We start from the raw sequence: 21,183 nt of genomic DNA on the forward strand, positions 1-21,183 counted from the left end.
ACCCCACGGTAGTCATTAAATGTGCAGCAAAGATTGTATGTCTGCATATTTCTGCAGATCCTCCTGTTACTAGCAGCTTCGCAAACATCTTGAAGTCCATCAGCTTTCTTATTCTTCTCCTTTCACAAGCTCAATGACAGCTGTGCCTTAGGAGACTTACTTTAATGCCCTCAGTGTTCCTCTGCCCTATTTCTGTCATAAGATGTAATATTTCATGCTTGATCTGCAGTTGTTTGCTTCCATCATATTCTGGCACATTGACACAAAACTGGGTAGTAACCTTACCTCGGCTGGGTCACACCAGTGGCACCAGAATAACCTCTTGGAGGGAGGGAGGGAGGGAGGGAGAGAGAAGGAGAAAGAGAGTGGGAAGAAGGGGAAAAGGACAGAATTCTACATAGAATGAGAGAACAAAACTAGACAGATTCAATAGAGGGAGGCAATAAAATAAACTGTTAGAGAAAATAAGTGATAAAAATAGTAAAACATAATTAAAATGTTCCAGTTACAGGTAGGTAGCTGTGTTGGTTTGCCATAGTATAAACAAAATAAAATAAAAAATTCCTTCCAGTAGCACCTTAGAGACCAACTAAGTTTGTTCTTGGTATGAGCTTTCGTGTGCATGCACACTTCTTCAGATACCTTCTGAATCTGTATCTGTATTCTGTATCTGTATTCTGTATCTGAATTCTGAATTCTGAATTCTGAATTCTGAATTCTGAATTCTGAATTCTGAATTCTGAATTCTGAATTCTGTATTCTGTATTCTGTATCTGAATTCTGTATCTGTATCTGTATCTGAATTCTGTATCTGTATCTGAATTCTGTATCTGCATGCACACAAAAGCTCATACCAAGAACAAACTTAGTTGGTCTCTAAGGTGCTACTGGAAGGAATTTTTTATATTTTATTTTGTTATAATTAAAATGGTCACAGTGCTAGTAAAATAAAATAACCACAACTACCCAGGAAAGGACAATGCAAATGGAGCGATGGTTCCCTCTATATTCTACGGGGCAAAGGAAACTTGCTGTCATTTGAGCCATAGACCTCAATCTCTGAGGTCACCAGTTCTAGCAGGCAAAAACCTATTGAAATCTAACTTCCATTTCTCCCATGCAAATGCTTGCATCTGGGGAAACACTGGTGGAGGCAAAAAGTCCCCCGCCATCTTTGACAGTGCACCGTAGATGTGCAGTGCCACAGAGAGGTCCTCCCCTCCACACAGAGACCTATTGCCATAATGTTGGGCATTTCACAAATTCAGAAAAAATAGACAAGATGAAATCCGGCATAATGGCGCTTCCAACCTTACCCCCAATTTACTTGGAAGTAAGCCCTGTGGAATATGGTGGGACTTGCTTCCAACTTAAATATGCTTAAAACCAGGGTGTCAGTACCTAAGCAGCATTTTCATTTTGTGATGATACCCCTTTTTCATTCTCAAAGGTGTGTCAAAAGTGAATAATTAATTGATCCTTGTTTTACATGCAGCCTCCAGTATTCAGTCTCTGTCAGGGCTGGTTCAGATGCAGGTCAGCACTCAAGATGCAGAGACAAACAGAAAAAGGTTAGCTCTTCATTCAAGAAAAGAGCATACCAGGCAGTAATGCCTACAAACAGGACTGGCGCCCGTGAAACAGTTGCCAGGACTAAAGGTCTTTCTCTCCTCCTTTCCCCTAAGTCTCTTCCCCATCCGGATGCCTCCCAAGCAGCCTTAAAGGAAGGGCCACCTGTGCTCTTTGTCCTGTCACACACAAAGCTCTTCATGAACCGGGAGACAAGCATGGAGGGGAGCTCACTACAACAGGAAAGGCAAGCTCCATGGATGCTTCTACAGCCTCTGGCCCCACCTTCTCTGCTTCATGTCCAGAGTCTGCACTGCTTTCTGCCTCTGGTTCTTCTCTCTCTCGCTCAAGCCTGTTCCTTCTTCAACATCCAAGCATTCTGCACCTCCCCTCCCATCACCCTCTGACCCGTCCTCAGTGTCCCTGAGCCTTCCTCCTTTGAGGCATCCCTAGGGGGTTCCCCGGCTGGTGCCTCCCACTGGTCCTCTTCATCAAGCCAGTCCCTGACTGTCTCTTTTCATGTCTGCACTGGTACTCACTGCTCTTCCAGTAGTGTCATCAGAGGCGTAGCAAGCCCAGAGGGTACCGGGGGGTGACAATTTTTTTGTCGCACCCCGGGACCCAGGGCGGTGCCTGTACGACACCCAGTACGGAGTGCGCATGTGTAGAATTCTGTGCATGTACACTCTGTACGGTGCAGCTCCGCCTAGCCGAGCGCTGAAAAAAGCACTTGAAAAGAAAAAAAGGAAAGGAAAGCAGCCGCTTGCTCACTTGGCCGGCGGCTGCTTTCCTTTATTTTTCTTTTTTTTTTCTTTTCTTTTTTCTTTTTTTTAAAATAATTTTTATTAATTCATTTTGTTTAACAAAGAAAGAAAAAAGAAAAATAACAAAGTGTTACAAGTGCTGCTGTACAACATTACTCAATAAAATTTAACTTCCCACATAGACATATCTGAATCATATTATTTCTATCTTAAGGGGGGGGGGGAATGGAAAAGGGAGGAAAAAAAAAACAAAAAAAACCCAGCCAAACATATAATTAGATAGTCCATATATCCACTTGCTTATACATACCTATATATACTTAGACTCTCTTACCTACAAATACGTAACAGGCTTAACTTAACAAAACTTTAAATTCACAAATCCGACTTCCTGTCAAGTCCCCATGCATCTACCTCTCTTATTATTGAATGTAAATCAAACAGTTCGAATTCGTTCAAATATTTTCCAATACATTCCACCATGTCATATATCTATCTTTCCTCAACTCTTTGCCTTTCCTTTAGCACTCAAAAGCTGGCATGGAAGTAAAGTTGTTATTATACTTTTGGACATATTTCTTGTATATATCCCATTTTTCAGCAAATTTTTGTTTGGATTTTTCTCTGATATTATTAGTTAGTAGGGCTAGTTCGGCGAATTCTTGTAGTTTGCTCTGCCAATCTGAAATTTTTGGAAGTTCTTGTTCTTTCCAGCTTTTTGCCACCAAGATTCTGGCCGCCGCAATTGCATAAAGAAATACTTCTTTTGATTTATTTGGGATTTCTTTTCCCACCATGCTTAATAAGAATATCTCCGTTTTTTTTGTAAAAGATACTCCCATCATTTTTTTTTAATTCCTGATAGATCTCCCCCCAAAAGGCTTTAACTTTTTCGCACCTCCACCACATGTGAATCATATCCCTGTTATTTGCACCACATCTCCAACACACGTTTGCCATGTTTTTGTACATTTTTGACAGTCTACTGGGGGTGAGGTACCAGCGGTGATTCATTTTTAACATATTTTCTCTTATGTTATAATTGGCTGAGAATTTCAAATTGACCTTCCACAGAGTTTCCCAATCCTTAAACATAATTGGGTGACCAACATCTTGTGCCCATTTTATCATTGAATCTTTAACGGTCTCTTCCATTACTTCATAATCAAGAAGCAATTTTTCTTTTTTTTTAAAGGGCTTTTTTCAGCGCTGGTCCAGGCGAAGCTGCAGAGGCGAGGAGTGGGCCAGCGAGGAGGGGTGTCACGCCAGGCCAGCCACAAGCGTGACACCCCTCCTCACTGGCCCACCCCTTGTCTCGGCAGCCAAGCGCTGAAAAAAGCCCTTTAAAAAAAGGAAAGCAGGCACCAGTGGCCGGCCAAGCACGTAAGCAAGCCAGCTGCCGCCACCGCGTGCCGAGCAATGTTTTAGGGCTCGGCTTTGGATGCGCCGATCGTGGGGGTGGGGCCCCACCACGAGTGTTACCCCCCCGGGCGGTACCCGGGTCGACCCGCCACCCCACCCCCTTGCTCCGCCCCTGAGTGTCATTGCCCATTTTGGCAGAGCTGCCTATTCTTTGAACATTGTCTCATTAACCTGTGTGAAAGTAAACTCACTTTGAGATGGCTACATTACAGCTGAGTATACACAAAAAGTATCAGGTGTGATGACAATCATTATACAACAAACCAACAACACCAAAAACTGCACATTGCACTTTAGTTTGCTCGTTGTTTAGTAGGCTTATGAATTTATATACCTATTCTAGTGAAATTGTCATTTATATTCATAAGCCAGTTTTGGTGTTGTTGGTTTGTTGTACATTACAGCTGAGCCGTAATTTAATAACTTATCCTTTTGCTTCTTCTTGTCTGTTCAGTCAAGAAGGACATGTCTGACTGCTTTCATTCTAGAAACCACTCAACCTTTAGCCTTAAAGTTGTCCTTCTATCTGTGACCTTTCATCATATATAAATTTCTCTTGGCATACCTCATATACTAACTTGTAATGCCAATAAAGTGGACTGATCATTTTGTGTTATGCCAAATGTTGCTTATTCAAATATACTCGTTCCTTGATTACTGCCTTCTTTGGATAGGAATAGAAATGTTTGCTTTTAAACATGCTTCAGTAAACGTGACTCAAAACAAAGGACAATGCTAATTCTGTACTATGTATGTATAGCACTTCCAATATGGTATAAATAATTTGGGGGCAGTTCTCCTGTATCCCTGCCTTCTTCACCGCAACTTAATCAACATTCTTGCCTAGAGCTTTGCTTCTCTTTGAAGACCTGTGCAAAACCACTGCCTCTCACTGAAACTCCTTTTCCTTTTAAGAATGCTAAATAATATTTTGGTGTACAGGCAAATATTGTAAGATTAAGAGTGCAATCCTTCCAGCAGTAAAACACAGATAACACAAATTGGCCTCGCCACATAGGTAAGTAATGAAAAGTCACTTTGTTGTGATTTCTTGTGGTGCTCTGCTGTAGTCTATCACCCAATTTATCAAAAGTTTACTTCTCCTGTGGAAGAGGCTTCTATAATTTGTCCTGGCCTCTTTTTCAGGGCACTTTAGATTTTTATTTTTAAAAGGGTTTTCTTTAGAAATTTCAGTTGGTGCAGGGCTGAGGTAGTCATGGGTGGGGTGCATATTTTCCTTTCCATTAAACTTTTCTCCAGCTTTTTGCAGCCTCCCCAGGTGCCTGCGCTTCCTGATTTAGAAAAGGCCCATAGGGGAAACTGATGTCTTCCCATGAGCTTTAATTAAAGCAATGGAAACATGGGAGATTGGCTACAGAGAATATCATATTGGTACTACTGTATATTTCATTTTTAAGGAAAGTATTTCCTTTTATCTTAAAAAAAGCACACTGATTTCTTTAGAAATCAAAGGACTGCACTTAAAAGAAGAACAATGAAAATATGCCAAGTGCACAGTAGGCAGTCTCCAGAAATTCCCATGGTTACAAGGCAGCCCAGCTGAGGATAATATGACATTTGCAAGCAATGTGGGCACCCAGGAAGGCTGCCGAGTGCAGACCACTGGTTTGTAGAATGGAAGAAAGGACACATGCACACAATCACCTTGAAAATGAGTGCAAAAATCCCTGCAGCCCACCTGTGGTAAGTCTATAGTGGTACCTCATGTTACATACGCTTCAGGTTACATACTCCGCTAACCCAGAAATAACGCTTCAGGTTAAGAACTTTGCTTCAGGATAAGAACAGAAATTGCGCCCTGGCGGCGCAGCAGCAGCGGGAGGCCCCATTAGCTAAAGTGGTGCTTCAGGTTAAGAACAGTTTCAGGTTAAGAACGGACCTCCAGAACGAATTAAGTACGTAACCAGAGGTACCACTGTACTGACATTTATTCTCTCCTTTAAAAATTTTCTGGTGCAATTTCTTGTCTCATAAATTGATGGGAAATGGTTACAAAAAGGCACAGAAGAAACCTTCAGCACAGCACATTTTTTTTAACATCTCAAAAATGGAGATGCAAATCAGCTTCCAGTTTATTTTGGTTCTGTTGCCAGACCATGAGGAGAAGTGATCAATTTCAATAAGCATGTCTGATTCCGAAAAGCAGCAGCCACGCATCTTTCTCGCCCCACCTTGACTCATAACACATCACAAGTAAAAAGAATATGAGTTGATGCTATCTCGCCTTGAGTTTCCCTACACCTGTAAGCAACCCAACAAATTGGAGCTGTTTGGAACATTCAAAGTATATCAGATATTTTCAAGCCAAAACCCCCCACTGCATTGCAAATGTGCTTGTTTTGAACCACAGGCCCAAGAGAAGGCTTGAATGTGCTAACTGGGATTCTGTAATTTCAATCAAACATCAATTAGTCATCAGATGATGTAATTCAAAAGGGTATTTACACACTGGATAATAAAACACATTTATTGATGCTGTTTAAGGGGGGATGACTTGGAAAAAAAAACACCTAATAATTCTAACGTACTGACAGGAGGAGCCAACCTTTTGTGGGGTGGGGGTGGGGAGCACAGGCGGGACAGAAAAGGTAGGAGGGACTTGAAATTAATTAAACCAACTCCTTACCCATATCTACTATGTTCAGCTCATTCTGCCCTGGTAAAGTATGAGAGAATTAGGTTTCTTTGGTGGGCAGAATGAAGAAGAAGAAGAAGAAGAAGAAGAAGAAGAAGAAGAAGAAGAAGAAGAAGAAGAATTTGGATTTGATATCCCGCTTTATCACTACCCGAAGGAGTCTCAAAGCGGCTAACATTCTCCTTTCCCTTCCTCCCCCACAACAAACACTCTGTGAGGTGAGTGGGGCTGAGAGACTTCAAAGAAGTGTGACTAGCCCAAGATAACCCAGCAGCTGCATGTGGAGGAGCAGAGACGCGAACCCGGTTCCCCAGATTACGAGTCCACCGCTCTTAACCACTACACCACACTAGTAAACGTAGCCAAATATGCACACATATTATGCACACATAATGTGGTAGTAGATTTTGGGGTTCTACTAAACAAATTAAGAAGAGGAGGAGGAGGAGGAGGAGGAGGAGGAGGAGGAGGAGGAGTAGTAGTTTGGATTTGATATCCCGCTTTGTCACTACCCTAAGGAGTCTCAAAGCGGCTAACATTCCCCTTTCCCTTCCTCCCCCACAACAAACACTCTGTGAGGTGAGTGGGGCTGAGAGACTTCAGAGAAGTGTGACTGGTCCAAGGTCACCCAGCAGCTGCATGTGGAGGAGTGGAGACGCGAACCCAGTTCCCCAGATAACGAGTCTACCGCTCTTAACCACTACACCACACTGGCTCTCTATGAGCTACAATCAGGAGACACAGTGCCTGGAACTATAGTCAGTGAGCAAACTATAGCCCAGGCGCTCAGCCCTCTCTCTCTTCCCAGCCAATGCCTCGTCTCCCTCTTCCAGCAGCGCCTCGGATCCCAAAACGGAGCCAGGGAACTTCAGGGCTGGGGGGGGCAGATTTGGCACAGGTGTGGGCATCTCCTGACTGTGACCCCTGGTCCTTCCCCATTCATTCAAAACTGCCAGATCTTTTTTGCGCTTCCCAATTAAAAGAAAAAGCAGGTTGCCTTTTTTTTTTTTTTTTTTTGCACGCCGTTGCCAAGACAGGCGCTCCTTCTCTCTGCTGCTAGCGCCTCTGGTTGCTGTTGGGTCAAGGCAATTTGTACTTTTAATGACTGGTGTTTTAATGTATTTTTAGTCTCCTGTGAGAAGCCTCCCAGAGTGGCTGGGGAAACTCAGCCAGATGGGCAGGGTATAAGTAATAAATTATTATTATTATTATTATTATTATTATTATTATTATTATTATTATTATTATTAAATGGCTCAGTGCCCATTTTCATAACACTCCTCAAACATTCAAACTATCAGGAGTGTCATGGAACCCACTCTGTGGCACACATATGTAAAAAATTATCTGCAGAGCAAGAGGAGACTCAAACTACAAGAAAGAAGATTCCACCTAAGCATTAGGAAGAACAGTGGAATTTGCTGCCAAGGAGTGTGGTGGAGTCTCCTTCTTTGGAGGTCTTTAAGCAGAGGCTTGACAGCCATCTGTCAGGAATGCTTTGATGGTGTTTCCTGCTTGGCAGGGGGTTGGACTGGATGGCCCTTGTGGTCTCTTCCAACTCTATGATTCTATGATTCTATGAGACAAAATTTGCCAGAAGCCCCTCTACAAGATGACACAAAGCGAATCATAAACAATTCCAATTATGTTCTAGACAGCGGCAGAGCATATGCCTGTGCCGCCCAGGGTGGGGCATGCTGCCGAGGGGGGCAGAGCATGCTCCCGAGGTGGGTGGGGCACGGAGCGTGCCCTCCTAGGTGTGGGATAGCTGCCTGGGTGCACGGAGCAGCGCATGCGCCCTGCAAGCCGCCCACGGGGCAGAGTGAGCTGCCAATAGAGGACATTCGGCGCGCTGCCCTCCTGCAATTCCCAAGCCTCGACCAGCTGTCAAAACGAAGGGGGTGAATGCCACTGGCAAATCAGTGCAGCTCCCCCCTTCCCTGACGGCTCGGGGTAGGCTTGGGAGTTGCGGGTGGGTGGCTCGCTAAATGTCACCCCCCTCAGCGAAGACACACAGAGCAGACCACCCCCATCACACACCCTTCCTCCACCCCTGGTTCCAGATTGGATTGGGGAATGAACCAGTTTTTTTCTGACATGTGTGATCATTTTCACATTAATCTAGGGCAAGCGGGAAGAATTTTCACCGAGACACAAGTTGTCAACCAGTACCCATCTTCCCATGCAATGAGCAGTTGCAAGGGAGTGTTGGGTCTAAGGCAGGCTGTTAGTTCATGTGGGGTGACAGGAGACTGGGCCAGGGGGCATAACCAGAGCATAAGCCCTAGAACTCTTTGCCATATGCAGAGATTCTGTAGCAGGTGCAAAGGGGACTTATCTGCCAGCTCTAGGGAAGTAATAGTACCGCTCTATTCTGCTTTGGTCAGACCACACCTGGAATACTGTGTCCAGTTCTGGGTGCCACAATTTAAGAAAGATATTGATAAGCTGGAACATGTGCAGAGGAGGGTGACCAAGATGATCAAGGGTCTGAAACTGAGCCTGATGAGGAAAGATTGTAGGAGCTGAGTATGTTTAGCCTGGCAAAGAGGAGGAGGAGGAGGAGGAGGAGGAGGAGGAGGAGGAGGAGGAGGAGGAGTTTGGATTTGATATCCTGCTTTATCACTACCTGAAGGAGTCTCAAAGCAGCTAACATTCTCATTTCCCTTCTTCCTCCCCCACAACAAATACTGAGTGGGGCTGAGAGACTTCAAGGAAGTGTGACTAGCCCAAGGTCACCCAACAGCTGCATGTGGAGGAGCGGAGACGCGAACCCAGTTCACCAGATTACGAGTCTACAGCTCTTAACCACTACACCTCACTGGCTCTGAGCGGAGACTGAGCGGAGGTATGATAGCCATCTTCAAATATCTTAAGTGTTGTCACATGGAAGATGGAGCAAGCTTGTTTCTCCTGCTCTGGAGGGGTAGGACTCGAACCAATGGATTCAAGTTGCAAGAAAGGAAATTATCAAGGCACTATCCCATAGTTTGCCTTGCAAGAGGATAAAATGGGATAACCCTAAGCCATTTGGAGGAAGTGAGTTATGTAGCATATCTATGTAGTGCATAGATGTATACAGGAGTGTTTCCCCATATTTAGCTGTATAGGAGGGCTGGGGAACCTGCGGCCCTCCAAAGGTTGCTGACCTATGACTCCCATCATCCCTGACTGGTGGCCATATTGTCTAGCATTGATGGGAATTGAAAAACAACCAGCAGTTTGCAAGCTCCCCACCATTGTTCTGGAAAATGCATGAGGTAGTACTGGATCAAGGAGAACAAAGGGGGAGAGGATGCCAAAGGATTAACAAAGAATAAGGCTATCCTGTTAGGCTTAGCACAGAGAGAAGAGAAGTAAAGGTTGGGGTCGTGATTAGACCAGTCAACAAGCAATTTTGCAAGAGGATGGGCTTGACCTATTATTAACCAAATCTTCATTCAAAATAGTCTACTGGTAAAATTGGTTTCTGACCAGAGGTTGCAACTCTGCTTTCTTCTTCTTCTTCTTCTTCTTCTTCTTCTTCTTCTTCTTCTTCTTCTTCTTCTTCTTCTTCTTCTTCTTCTTCTTCATTTAACACATTCAGCATTTCAGATAAAAACATACGCACACGAATGTACTCTTCAATATACACATGCCTAGCTTAGATGAGGAACTACACATATAATGGCATGCTATGTGTACAAATCATGGCCTAACCAATAAGCTCGCCCCTGTGCTTGCTTAGTTCAAGGTGTGATAATAATCACAAATCATTTATTTGGGTGCAGGAGATAAGAGTTGTGTTTTGTTTTGTTCCGCTCCACCCCAAATGACACAGATAATGATCACCACTGCCATGGACCACTTATCTGACCACAATAAGGCACAACTTCACTTGTTACAGACATTTACACTTATGGAGGCAAGATGTTTTGCCTACACATAATTCTAATTGTTTGAAGGTTAAAAAAAGAAGGAAAGAAAGATATCAGAATAAAAGTTATTCTTTAGCTTCAGTATATCAGAGGGGAAATCGTAATACAAATTTCTAAATATCTAGGCTGGTGGAATTCTGCTCTGGGAACAAAGGTTACTGAATAGATCAATGGCAATTGAATTGCATCTACGGTTCAATTGACTTTGCCCAGAGTAACGATGACCTACAGTGCAGGCATTTTTAAGGATGATGTAGCAAGAAAATCCATTTTATTATGGAATTAATTGAAATATCTCATGAAAAAAATGTTATGAAATGTTGTCTATGACACTTGTTATTCATTTGATGGCCAAGGGATGGGATATTTGGCTAAAAACATGGTCAAATAGCACTAAGTATAAGGAACAACAATGACAATAGGCATTGGGTTTATCCCTCATTCATTAGATGTGTATTTATTTACTGAGAGAAAATCATATCTATGATCTGACAATGGGTTGATCCTCAGCATTCAGGCTTACCAAAACTATTGAGATGTACTGGCACTGAGTTTAACTGCAAAACAGGAAGTCTCCCGTTCAAATTCTGCCTCTGCTATGATCTAGAGATGCTTTCAAATATTTCCAAGTTCTCTATTTCTGAATTACCTAATCTTACCTCTGAAGCAAAACTTATGCAAATCCTGCATTGTCCCATTTTTGTTTCCAAGTTGGGTACAAGACACACTATGTGTGTTTGATGAAAGTTATTGGAGTCTTTGTAGAACTTCTCAAGTACCTACTGTCCATTAGTCCAGTTAATAAAGATGCCATCAACGTATTTCATGTGGACAAGAGGCTTTGGAGAGCAAGAGCTAAGAAAGCATTGCTCCAAGTCAGACATTGAGATGATGATGAAGAAGAAGAGTTTGGATTTGATATCCCGCTTTATCACTTCCCAGAAGGAGTCTCAAAGCGGCTAACATTCTCCTTTTCCCTTCCTCCCCCACAACAAACACTCTGTGAGGGGAGTGGGGCTGAGAGACTTCAGAGAAGTATGACTAGCAGCTGCATTTGGAGGAGCAGAGACGCGAACCCGGTTCACCAGATTACGAGTCTACTGCTCTTAACCACTACACCACACTGGCATACTCACAAGATCAGGGGTTCATTCACCTGCTCATCTTCCAGTGTGGCATATTCCTACATCTGCCAGCAGTGCCCTTTTATATTCTACATAGGTAAAGGTAAAAGGTAAAGGACCCCTGGACGGTTAAGTCCAGTCAAAGGCGACTATGGGGTTACAGCGCTCATCTCGCTTTCAAGTCAAAGGAACTGCCGTCTGTCCATGGACAGCTTTCTGGGTCATGTGGCCAGCAGGACTAAAGCACTTCTGGAACACTGTGATGGAAACCAGAGCACACGGAAATGCCGTTTACCTTCCCGCGACAGCGGTACCTATTTATCTGCTTGCAGTGGCCTGCTTTCAAACTGCTAGGTTGGCAGGAGCTGGGACAGAGCGCGGGGATTCAAACCACCAACCTTCTGATAGGCAAGCCCAAGAGGCTCAGTGGTTTAGATCACAACACTGCCTGCATTCCCTATACCTTACCTTAGCTGTATTCTACATAACTAGCTAGCCTACACACACACACACACACACACACACACTACAGTCCTTAATGCCAATATATTCTTTCATCATGTTTTCATTGGAGGAAATGAAGCAAAGAAACAATAAAAACGAACAGAAGAGTTTCATCTCCACTATGTAAGTTGTTTAGCAAGTCACTGTCTCCCCACCCCCCACAATGCTTCAGTACAGTGGTAATAATATTGACTTACCTGATAGGAATGTCACAAACATTTCTCGGTTAAGATGTGTGGCAAATTTTGAGTGCTAGCTGGATGCATACGGAAGCCTAGCCATGGATGAGAGTAAGCCAGCTGCAGGTCCCCCACAAGGCTCCTGTCTCCAAACTAGAGATGCAAACGTTCGTTTTTATTTTTTTTGTATTCAAGAGCAGCCATGCTCTTTGCTTCTACAGAGTAATGTTGCAAAGAAAGCAAACGCTTCCAAGCATTATTTCAAAACCTCAGAAAGAAAAGCGGTGAATTACTGTAGAGCGTGCTGCTGTGATCCTCTGGCACAACTAAGTCCATTGCAATCCGTAGCCCGACTGTGTCATAAGATTGGGCTGCGAGTCAGTTGCACAGGATGGGAAAGGAGACACAATTTTTTGGTCCTCTGACCCAGCGCCCAAACGCAAGAGCAAGCCGGTCGACCTTTTGACAGGGTGAAACGACGAGAAATATGAAACCAATCAGCTTTGAGATGGAGATCTAGGATAAGCAGCAGCAAACTGCTCAGCACTTGGGTGAGAATAATGGAAAACATTAAGTAATAGCAGGTCTGTCAACACTTTGGGCAGGAAGCCATTCACGCTTATAGCCAGGCTGCAAACTAACCAATCAGAAAACACTGCTCTTGTGAACATTACACATTCATTGTTTACAGATAAGCACCTCAAACATGGAATGCCAATTTTCAGCAAGGCAGGAATATCCCCATTTCCAAGCTACTGCCCTTCTCCTGATCCCCTACCTTGCAGATTTGCATGGCATTAATATAAATCAGTTATGTTGCATGGAAACGATAGGAAGGGTGGAAGAGGAGGTTTCTCAGTAGCCTGTGGGCTAAGGAGAGAAGGGGGGGGGGACCCTGGCTAAATAGTTAATCATTTGTCTAAAAAATAAAATAAAATAGCAATTAAGTCATTCTTCAATAATCCCAAAACAGCCACCCCAGTCTTTTCCCTCTGCGAATGCCCTGCCAGAAAAGCATTCTCCAACTGCAAAACCCCAGATTAATTTTAACCAGTATATCAATATAGGATTTGGAATCTTTTAAAAGCTGCAAAGCCTCCAAATTATTAGAAGGGCATTTAGTTTCCTTTGCAGATCCATAGGGCTTACAACTACACGGTGACTGAGGATGTAAATTATGATGTTTGAATTAATGTGCTTTATTTATTCCTTTCACCCAGCACCGAGAGATCAATATAGCTTCAAATGTCAGATTTCAGCTGGAGAATTTTACTCAGCATAAATTCCTCATAAATAGGCTAACATATAAAGGCTAGAGAAGGGAGGGGAGAAGCAAACATAGCTCTAAACAGATTAATTCCACTGTTATCTGCAATATCTGAGTCACTGCTTATTGTTACAAATTAAGACCAGCTTCAAAAAGTTAAGTTGAGAAAATGAGTGGTGCTTTTTTTCGGTATCCTCAAAGCTTATGGGGGGGGGGATGCAATTATACTCCCTCTGATGTATGCATACAAAGTAGATAGTTGTGGAACTATGTATAGGTCTTTATGAAAATTCTGGGCTTTAAGGAATCCATTACTTGAGTAATAGGGCACCAACATGGCATCCACCGAAAGACATGTGCCCACAGAGTCCTCTTCTGGTGCCCACAGGGCCATGTCTCCTGTCCCTCTTGAAAGAAGCCTTCTATTATAGTCAACAGAAAGCCTTTATAAGGCCCAACTGCTGGGGGTGGGAGAGAGTGTGAGTGGTCACAGAGTACATGCAGGTGTGTGCAAGAGACCCACAACAGTGTGTGTATTTTTCAAATGCACCCGTGGGCCAAAAAAGGTTGGTGGCTACTGATTTATGAACTCCTGCACTCCCTACACACACACACACACACACACACACACACACACACACACACCACCTAACGTTAGCCTGCTCATGCCACAGTTTCCATGCTTTGGGGCCAGGAATGGGCAACTGAAAGCCCATGAAATAACAGAATAAAAATATCTCTTCCTTTTTCATGGCAGAACAGCATGTTCCATAGCATTATATTTTCGTCACAGCATCTGAAACAAGTATAGCAATCTAAATATATGGTATCACCTCATATGACCCCCGAGCCAAGGAGCTAAGTAACTATACAACCTTTAGAAGCCAATTGAAGGCAGCCCTGTATAGGGAAATGTTTTATGATGCTTTTATATATGTTGGAAGCTGCCTAGAGTGGCTGGGGCAACCCAGTCAGATGGACAGAGTATAAATTATTATTAGCATTATTGGGTGTCCCTGTTTTCATTGGAGAAATGTTGGAGTGCATGTCGTTAAGAGTCCACTGATACACAAGGCTCCCTGCTGCAGAAAATATAAAGGATAATTGTGCTAAATGGACAGACATGTTGGATGCAAAGTTGGACATTTTCTCAATACTCCCTTAAAACAAATAAACAGAAGGCCATGTCTGGCACAAAATACTATAGCTTAATCAACAAGACAAAACAATGAGATGTAGAGGTGCAAAAAATAAAATAAATGCCGTTAGCAAAAGAAAAATCTTCCCTATAACTGAAACATTTTCCGCTGCCTGAAAGCTTTCGCATTGGGCACAGAAGCCTAACATTGTTAGCTCTTTCATGTTTCCAACATGGCAGGTTGTCTGTTCTTGTAAATGAATGCATAAACTGAATATAGGCCTCAGGCTTCTGGCAAGTTGCTAGTGGAGCCCCTCAGGCACAATATCCATTGATTTACAAAACAAATGCAACCACTTCAAAACAGAGCAATGCATACATTGGAAGGCCTAATAAGGCAAGGTGGTTATGGCTACAGACTTCCTGTCACATGCACACATTGGGGAGAAGTCAACCTGAGTGCAACATGCCATGGCCCATAACAGATTTGTCCATGGTAAGGTAAAAGGTAAAGGTAAAGGACCCCTGGACGGTTAAGTCCAGTCAAAGGCGACTATGGGGTTGTGGCGCTCATCTCACTTTCAGGCCAAGGGAGCTGGCCTTTGTCCATAGACAGTTTTTGGTCATGTGGCCAGCATGACTAAAGGGCTTCTGGCGCAACAGAACACCATGACGGAAACCAGAGCACATGGAAACACCATTTACCTTCCCGCTGCAGCAGTACCTGCTTATCTACCTGCACTGGCATGCTTTCAAACTGCTAGGTTGGCAGGAGCTGGGACACAACAACGGGAACTGACCCTGTCGCAGGGATTCGAACCGCTGACCATCCGATTAGCAAGCCCAAGAGGCTCACAGTGGTTTAGACCACAGCGCCACCTGGTATCTGAACTCGATGAGCAGTAAGCCTTAAACTGGCCATCTGGGGAATCTCATCAAGTGATTCATTCTGTGCATCAGCACAAAGCTTTTGTCTAAATGATAAGCATTTAGAATGATGGATCCTGGACACCCTTGCAGCAAGAGACGCTCACTGGAATGTCTACCTACTACTTTTGTAGGCTCCCAACATGATGCAATATCCTGATTTCCCATGAACCAGGGGTGATGGAGCTTGTATGCTTTTCCTGAATCCCCATCATGTATTAATTCACCGAGTTTCATGAACGCCTAGAGAGGGGTACAGTTCACAGTGCTTCCTGTTTGAAGGTATTGGGCTCAGAAGACATGCCTACCAAAACCAGCCTCATTTACTGCTACAACCTGGAGAGGAAATGTGGGAGGGTATGGTTCTTGCCTTGTACATCAACTGAGCATTACAAGACAACAAAATTAATTGACCACAATGAACTTACAAGCTTTGGCAATGCCATTCTTTAAGAGATGGCTCCTGGAATAGTTCCCAGGACTGTAGCAATTTGTGTACAAGCGTTGAAAAAAAAAAGATCCATCTGTCCAACTTGCCCACAGTTGAACCTGTGAACTGTAGCTAGAATCTGGACTCTGGTGTGGTTGTTGATCTCTCTGCAAAACATGCTTGGCAATGCATGCAACCACAGGAGCCATATCATAGCTGTGTCAAAGTGGCTCCAATCCATTATGTTGGCACCCCATCAACTACCATTCTACACAAAGGCTTCCTCCACCAGCAGCTGTGTATAAATTTCTACTGCCTCTGTCTGAAAAGCTAAACTGTTTACAATTTAAACTTGGGGCAGCCTGCCCACCACTTGATTGCAAATTGGTGTTACTGAATGTTTCATACTCACAGGTGAACCACCAAAGGGGAAATGTGTGCATCATCTCACCTCACCACAGACACAACATTTTACAACAATGGCAGCTCAACCATTTGGCTGCAAGTCATCAAGTGTTGAGTAATCAAGCAGTGTGTGTGTGTGTGTGTGTGTGTGTGTGTGTGTACTGGCCCTTTTTTATTTGTGTACATAGCAAAAGTGAGGATGTTGACAGAATTAAGCTACAGCTGTGTGACAAGTTTTCGGTGGCTCAGTTTTAGGTGATGATAATGATGGCATAAATTAGACGCTAGTTGTAAGAAGGTAAAAATAGAATGCACAGTTCTGAAATATTCATAATCGAAAAATGTAAAGACAACAACCCAGCTCTCCTTTCAAAGCATCTTCCACTATTATAATCAAGAAACTCAAAGCAGCTATTACTTGTGCATAAAGCCTCAGTTTTGAAATGCATTGTTTTTAGCCAGCAAAGCTGATAGCTTTATATATATATTGTAAAGTAAATAACAACAATAGCAGAAAACCTTAGACTATCCACCACAGAAACTGGATTTATTGACCTACACATAGCTGGTTAGGAAATCTAAATAGGACAGAAGCAGTTGGGGGGCTGTTTCACACATTTCATTCTTCTTGTTTCATTCCTAAAATGTTTTTGATCTGGGACAGTCAATCTGGTGCCCTACAGATATTGCCGGGACTACAAATCCCATTATTCCTGACATACTCCCTGGGGATGATGTGTGTTGTAGTCCAACAACATTTGGCGAGTGCCACCCCTGTTTTAGATTTACTCCTAAAAAATAAATGAGGGACACTCATCAGCAAGCCATGACTGGCTGCAGTGTGTACACTTAATGGCAAGTCAGGGTGTGCCTCTGTGGGTTGTGTAAAATGGCACCGAGATTGCACCTTGGCAATCTTGCTTCATCCAAATTTATCAGTAGGCATCTAACCTGCGCATGCAACCTGATCTCAAAGTCCCAGCTCAGCAGCTCTAATCAATACAACAAGCAGATGGCTAGATTTTTGGTTGTAAGACATTCCTGTCTCTTAGTTTTCTCATGTAAAGGACACCTACCAGCCTGAGCCCATGAGGAATTAGGTTCTGCAGTGATAGAAAAACTTGGACATAGCATACACAACCCTATTCTGCACCTCATACATGCAAACAAACAAACACCCTTCTTGCTACAGAATGGAGGTGCCAATCAGTTCCATGATAATGCTAGAAATAATGGACTCCCCACTATCTGTCTCTTAAAATCCTCTTCCAGGGCAAAGGTTTTAGCTAAGCCCTGATGAATGGAACCATGGGACCAAATGAGATGAGACACCAACCACATAATTAGCAATTGTATGATTAGCTTTCTAAAAGTAAATGGCAAGGAGGCCCCAATCCAGATTGGGATGCTGGCCTGGGGGCGTGGAAGAATTTTGCTCCCTGCTGTGATCCCAATCCAGATTGAGAGCCCCATGCCTACAGCTTGGGAGCTCCCCCCCACTAACAATTCAAATATGTCAGAAGAAACGTACCACCCCATATATATATATATATATATATATATATATATATAGAGAGAGAGAGAGAGAGAGAGAGAGAGAGACTAACACAATTACAAAGTGATTGGTGTCTTGTCTACTTTGGCCCTCAGTATATGATTCAGGTATAATAAAAAAATGAATAATATGTTTTACAGAGAGCCAGGGTGGAGATTTGGGTTCAAATCCTATCTCAAATTATCAATGAACTGGCAAGTTTATGTCTCTGGATTGTACTACATTCAGAGTGTAGGTGGGGATTCATATAACTGAATGCATGTGCAGGGTGTACTTTTGTATTGAGAAGCATTCACTCATGTGAACCCCTGCATGTACTCAGAAGTGGTACAGTCCAGACATGAGTTTCTCACCTCAGTAGAACTTAGAACCTGCTTAAGGATCCATCAGGTGGCCTTTGCATATCCCTGGGTGGTGGAGCCAAAATACTGTGGGAGATCTGGGACTTCTGAGAACTCTTTTCTCCCATATGCTCTCTGAAGACCGCAAGAAATAACAGAGGACTCTCTGGAGCAGGCTCCACAAGGAGTCGGAGTTAGCAGAAGAAATATTAACAGATCTGGAGCAAGCCTGGGTGTGTGCACAAGGCTCTTTGGGTCCTGGTCCATAAATCCTCACCTGTAATCTGGAATTGCCATACTTAGGAAATTACAAGAGGTGCCAACATTGGAGGAATGGCAGACGGAGGAGATGGAATATGCAGTATTGGCTAAGATGGCGGGGAGGATCCGGAACCAAGGCGACCAGAAGTTCCTGAATGATTGGAGTAAATTTATTGACTATTTAAGGGACTATTGCAAAAATTTAAAGACACTAACAGGACTGACATAGTTCCTACAATATAAGACATAAGTAGTTTCTGACCAGGAACTGGAGAGGACTTGAGATGTAAGAAGGGACAGAGACTGTGAGCAGTAAGACGTATATAGTTAATACGGAAATAGAAAACCATAGAAGTCACGAGCTCGGTGGAGCAAATGTATTTGATTGATTATTGTAATGTGGTTATTTTAATGTTTAATTAATTAAAAATAATAGAAATTATTATTTTTAAAAAAGGAACTGCCATACTTATATTGCAGAGCCGTTTGGAGAACCAACAAGGTAAATGACATATATTACAAGTACAGGTGAAACTCGAAAAATTAGAATAGCATGAAAAAGTCCATTTATGTAAGCAATTGTTTTCATTAGCTACTGGAGTTTAATATATGAGATGGACTCATAACATGCAAAGCGAGATATGTCAAGCCATTGTTTGTTATAATTGTGATGATTATGGTGTACAGCTGATGAAAACCCCAAAGTTGAAATTGTTAATTTGGGTGTTCTCATCAGCTGTACGCCATAATCATCACAATTATAACAAACAAAGGCTTGACATAACTCGTTTTGCATGTCATGAGTCTATCTCATATATTAGTTTCACCTTTTAAGTTGAATTACTGAAAGAAATGAACCTTTCCATGATATTCTAATTTTTCGAGTTTCACCTGTAAATAACAGTTTTTCTCACGTGGTTCCAGAGAACTTTTTTTTATATACCTTTATGGCAGTGGAGGCAATCTGAATATGGTGAAGTCTTCTCAGGGTGCTGTCCCGGTCAATGAAGTACGAGGCTGCCAGTTGGTGTAGTGTTTCTAGTGTCACTGTGGTACTGTTAATGCTGGGATCACTTGCTTCTGATCTCTTACTCAGCTTCCGCTTGTCCACAAAAATGGTGAGTGACTCCTCTCCTACATAAGGAATATAACAACATTAGCAGTTAAAGTTGCCATGATGATGATGATGATGTTGATGATGATGATTATTATTTTACATAACTAGAGATGGATGGGTTGGTAATTTTTGATCTCTACATTTCTCATTTTCCTCCCAATGTTAAATTCAGTTCTTCACAATTCTACTGGAATTTACATTTCTTTTTTTAAAAAAAATGTGAATCTTCATCAGCATTTTCCTATGAATTTCTCCTAATATATGTGTTTGCATGCAATTTTGACTAATGCACACATTTCTGAAAGCATTTTCACCCAATAAAATGTTTTTTAATGTTCTTTTCATTAATATATTCATCTTATGTACACATTTCCCTAATGTGCAGTTTTGTAAACATTCTTTTTAAAGGCATGTTTTATTACATTTCCAAAAAATTCGCATAAACATTCCAATACACAATAGATTTTTCTAATGTTTTATCCACTTCCCGTCCCATTTTCTATGGTATTTTTTCCCCTCCCCCTTGCTGCACCTTATCTTTGCTCTCATAATCCTAACAATAATACAGTAATCTCTAATGCATTCTGTGGCTCGTAGTTCAAATCCTGCTCACGAATCCACCATAGTAAAATATTTTTTTAAACAGTCTGAAAAAGGCTTCCATCGTCCATAAAGCAATCATCATTCTCTTATTCTAGCGGTTAGCTTTGCTGATTCAGCATTGTCCATAACTCTACTTATCCATTCTTCTTTGGTGGGAATGTCTTAATCTTTCCATTTTTGTGCATAAAGAATACTAGCTGCTGTAAAAAGGGGGGGGGGAACTGAAGGGCCCCTGGATGGTTAAGTCCAGTCAAAGGCAACTATGGGGTTGCGGTGCTCATCTCGCTTTCAGGCCGGCATTTGTCTACAGATAGTTTTCCAGGTCATGTGGCCACCAGGACTAAACCACTTCTGGCACAATCGGACACTGTGACGGAAACCAGAGCGTGCGGAAATGCCGTTTACCTTCCCACCACAGCGGTACCTATTTACCTATTTGCAGGGGCGTAGCAAGGTAAATTGGTACCCGGGGAGAAATTTCTTTTTGGCACCCCCCCCCCAAGCACGGGAAGGTCAGGTGGTACCCAGTGCAGAAAATTTCTTGTCAACCCCCCCATTGATTCCCCCTCCCGCAAAAATGGTTTTACGTTATTTCATATTTTCTTACAAAGGAATAATAACAAGTAATAATTAAAAAAGAACTTTTATTTATATCCCACCCTCCCTGGCCGAAGTCGGGCTCAGGGTGGCTAACATCAGATACATAACATTGGTATAAAATCAAACAATTCAGCAAGTGTTCTCTGAACTGAAATTTCAGACTTCATGACAGGAAAACTCCCCCCCCCCCAAATTGTTCCTTGATAATTTGTCACCCCCTCCATTATGGAACCCGGGGCGGATTGCTCCCCCACCCCCCTTGCTATGCCCCTGCCTATTTGCACTAGCATGCTTTTGAACTACTAGGTTGGCAGGAGCTGGGACAGAGCAACAGGAGCTCACTCTGTCATGGGAATTTGAACCGCTGACCTTCCAATCGGCAAGCCCAAGAGGCTCAGTGGTTT

At 42.8% G+C, this 21,183-nt stretch overlaps 1 protein-coding gene across 2 annotated transcripts in view; it reads right to left on the reverse strand.

The window, feature by feature from the left end:
- BRINP3 (BMP/retinoic acid inducible neural specific 3) overlaps positions 1 to 21,183 on the reverse strand; it is a 255,239-nt gene that overhangs the window by 85,357 nt on the left and 148,699 nt on the right. For both annotated transcript variants that reach the window (XM_033151388.1, XM_033151389.1), the window contains exon 4: positions 19,403 to 19,593. In XM_033151388.1, coding sequence (XP_033007279.1) covers positions 19,403 to 19,593 — 191 coding nt within the window. The remainder of the gene's footprint in view (positions 1 to 19,402; positions 19,594 to 21,183) is intronic.

The sequence above is a fragment of the Lacerta agilis genome, chromosome 6 (assembly GCF_009819535.1).
Source record: "Lacerta agilis isolate rLacAgi1 chromosome 6, rLacAgi1.pri, whole genome shotgun sequence".
Taxonomy (NCBI): Eukaryota; Metazoa; Chordata; class Lepidosauria; order Squamata; family Lacertidae; genus Lacerta; species Lacerta agilis.